This window comes from Nicotiana attenuata, unplaced genomic scaffold (genome assembly GCF_001879085.1).
Source record: "Nicotiana attenuata strain UT unplaced genomic scaffold, NIATTr2, whole genome shotgun sequence".
Lineage (NCBI taxonomy): Eukaryota > Viridiplantae > Streptophyta > Magnoliopsida > Solanales > Solanaceae > Nicotiana > Nicotiana attenuata.
This window is the reverse complement of record NW_017673816.1, coordinates 27,068-28,658: the sequence shown is the minus strand read 5'-3', so window position 1 is coordinate 28,658 and position 1,591 is coordinate 27,068. Positions and strand designations below refer to the sequence as shown.

The 1,591-nt window shown below is 47.9% G+C and overlaps 1 protein-coding gene across 1 annotated transcript; it reads left to right on the top strand.

Annotated features, from left to right (window-relative positions):
- The first annotated feature begins 373 nt into the window (after positions 1 to 373).
- Positions 374 to 879, top strand: LOC109217364. Its single transcript, XM_019381602.1, has 2 exons — positions 374 to 598; positions 658 to 879. The coding sequence occupies exons 1-2, from the start codon at positions 374 to 376 to the stop codon at positions 877 to 879; spliced, it is 447 nt and encodes a 148-aa protein (XP_019237147.1).
- The last annotated feature ends 712 nt before the right edge of the window (positions 880 to 1,591 follow it).

Here is a 1,591-nt window from a genome sequence, read left to right as displayed (position 1 = left end):
TGACGGCTCCATCAGAGAATCGAAATACCCCTAATGGGTCGCTAATGTGGTCATGGTCAAGAAGAAAAACGGCAAGTGGAGAATGTGCGTGGACTTCACCAATCTGAACAAGGCATGTCCAAAAGATTCCTTTCTATTACCACATATCGACCAGCTGATCGACGCAACAGCGGGACACGAACTGCTGAGTTTCTTGGATGCCTACTCCGGCTACAACCAAATCCTAATGGACGAAGAGGATCAAGAGAAAACAACTTTCATCATCCACCAAGGGACTTACTGCTATAATGTGATGCCATTCGGACTCAAGAACGCGGGGGCCACATACCAGAGGTTAGTTACCAAGATGTTCAAGGAATAGCTCGGCAAGACAATGGAGGTCTATATCGATGACATGCTGGTGAAATCGGCCAAGAAAGAAGACCATATCGGTCACTTGAAAGAAGCCTTCGAGATATTGAAACGGTACGGAATGAAACTGAATCCGGAAAAATGTGCCTTCGATGTAGCCACAGGAAAATTTTTGGGTTTCCTTGTGTCACAACGAGGCATCGAGGTCAACCCGGATCAGATCAAGGCCATAGACTCAATAGCTGAGGTAGTGAACAACAAGAAATAGGTACAGAAGCTGACAGCGCGAATAGCCGCCCTATCAAGGTTCATTTCACGATCCTCGGACAAGTGCCACAAGTTCTTCAATGTACTGAGAAAAGATCATGGACTACAATGGAACGAAGAATGCATCGACGCCCTGAGGAAACTGAAAGCATATCTGTGCTCACCACCCCTGCTCGTCAAGGCAGACCCAGGCGAAAGTCTGCTCGTATATCTAGCGGTATCCGAAGTCGCCTTGAGCGCAGTCCTGGTCCGCGAAAATAAAGGTACACAATCCCCCATTTACTATATCAGCAAAACCTTAATAGATGCCAAAACAAGGTACCCGCACCTTGAAAAACTGGCTCTGGCACTACTCGTAGCTTCGCGAAAGCTTAGACCCTACATTCAATGTCACCCCATAAAGGTAATAACAACATTTCTCATAAGGGGCATCCTGCATAAACCTGAGCTCTCAGGCAGACTCGCCAAATGGGCCATAGAGCTCAGCGAGCACAACATAACGTAGCACCCGCGAACTGCCATTAAGTCGCAGGCACTCACCGACTTTGTCGCCGATTTCAGTGCAGAAATTTTGCCGGAAGCAGAACAAGAGGCCCTTCGTGCCTCCACTCTTACAAACCTTCGGACCCTCTATACTGACAGAGCCTCGAATGCCTCAGGATCGGGACTAGGACTCGTCCTCGAAGTCCCTACAGGTGAAGTAATTCGCCAGTCCATACGATGTCCCGAGATGACTAACAACGAGGCCGAGTACGACACTGTGGTTGCAGATATGAAGTTAGCACTCAAATACAGAGCCCGGTGACTCATCCTCCACTGCGACTCTCAACTCGTCGTAAATCAAGTCACCGGGACTTTCCAAATTAAAGAACAAAGACTAAAAAAGTATCAATCAGAGATCCACAAGCTGATGCCAGAATTCGACGAATGCCGCCTCGAGCAGATACCTAGGGCACAAAACATTGAAGCAGAT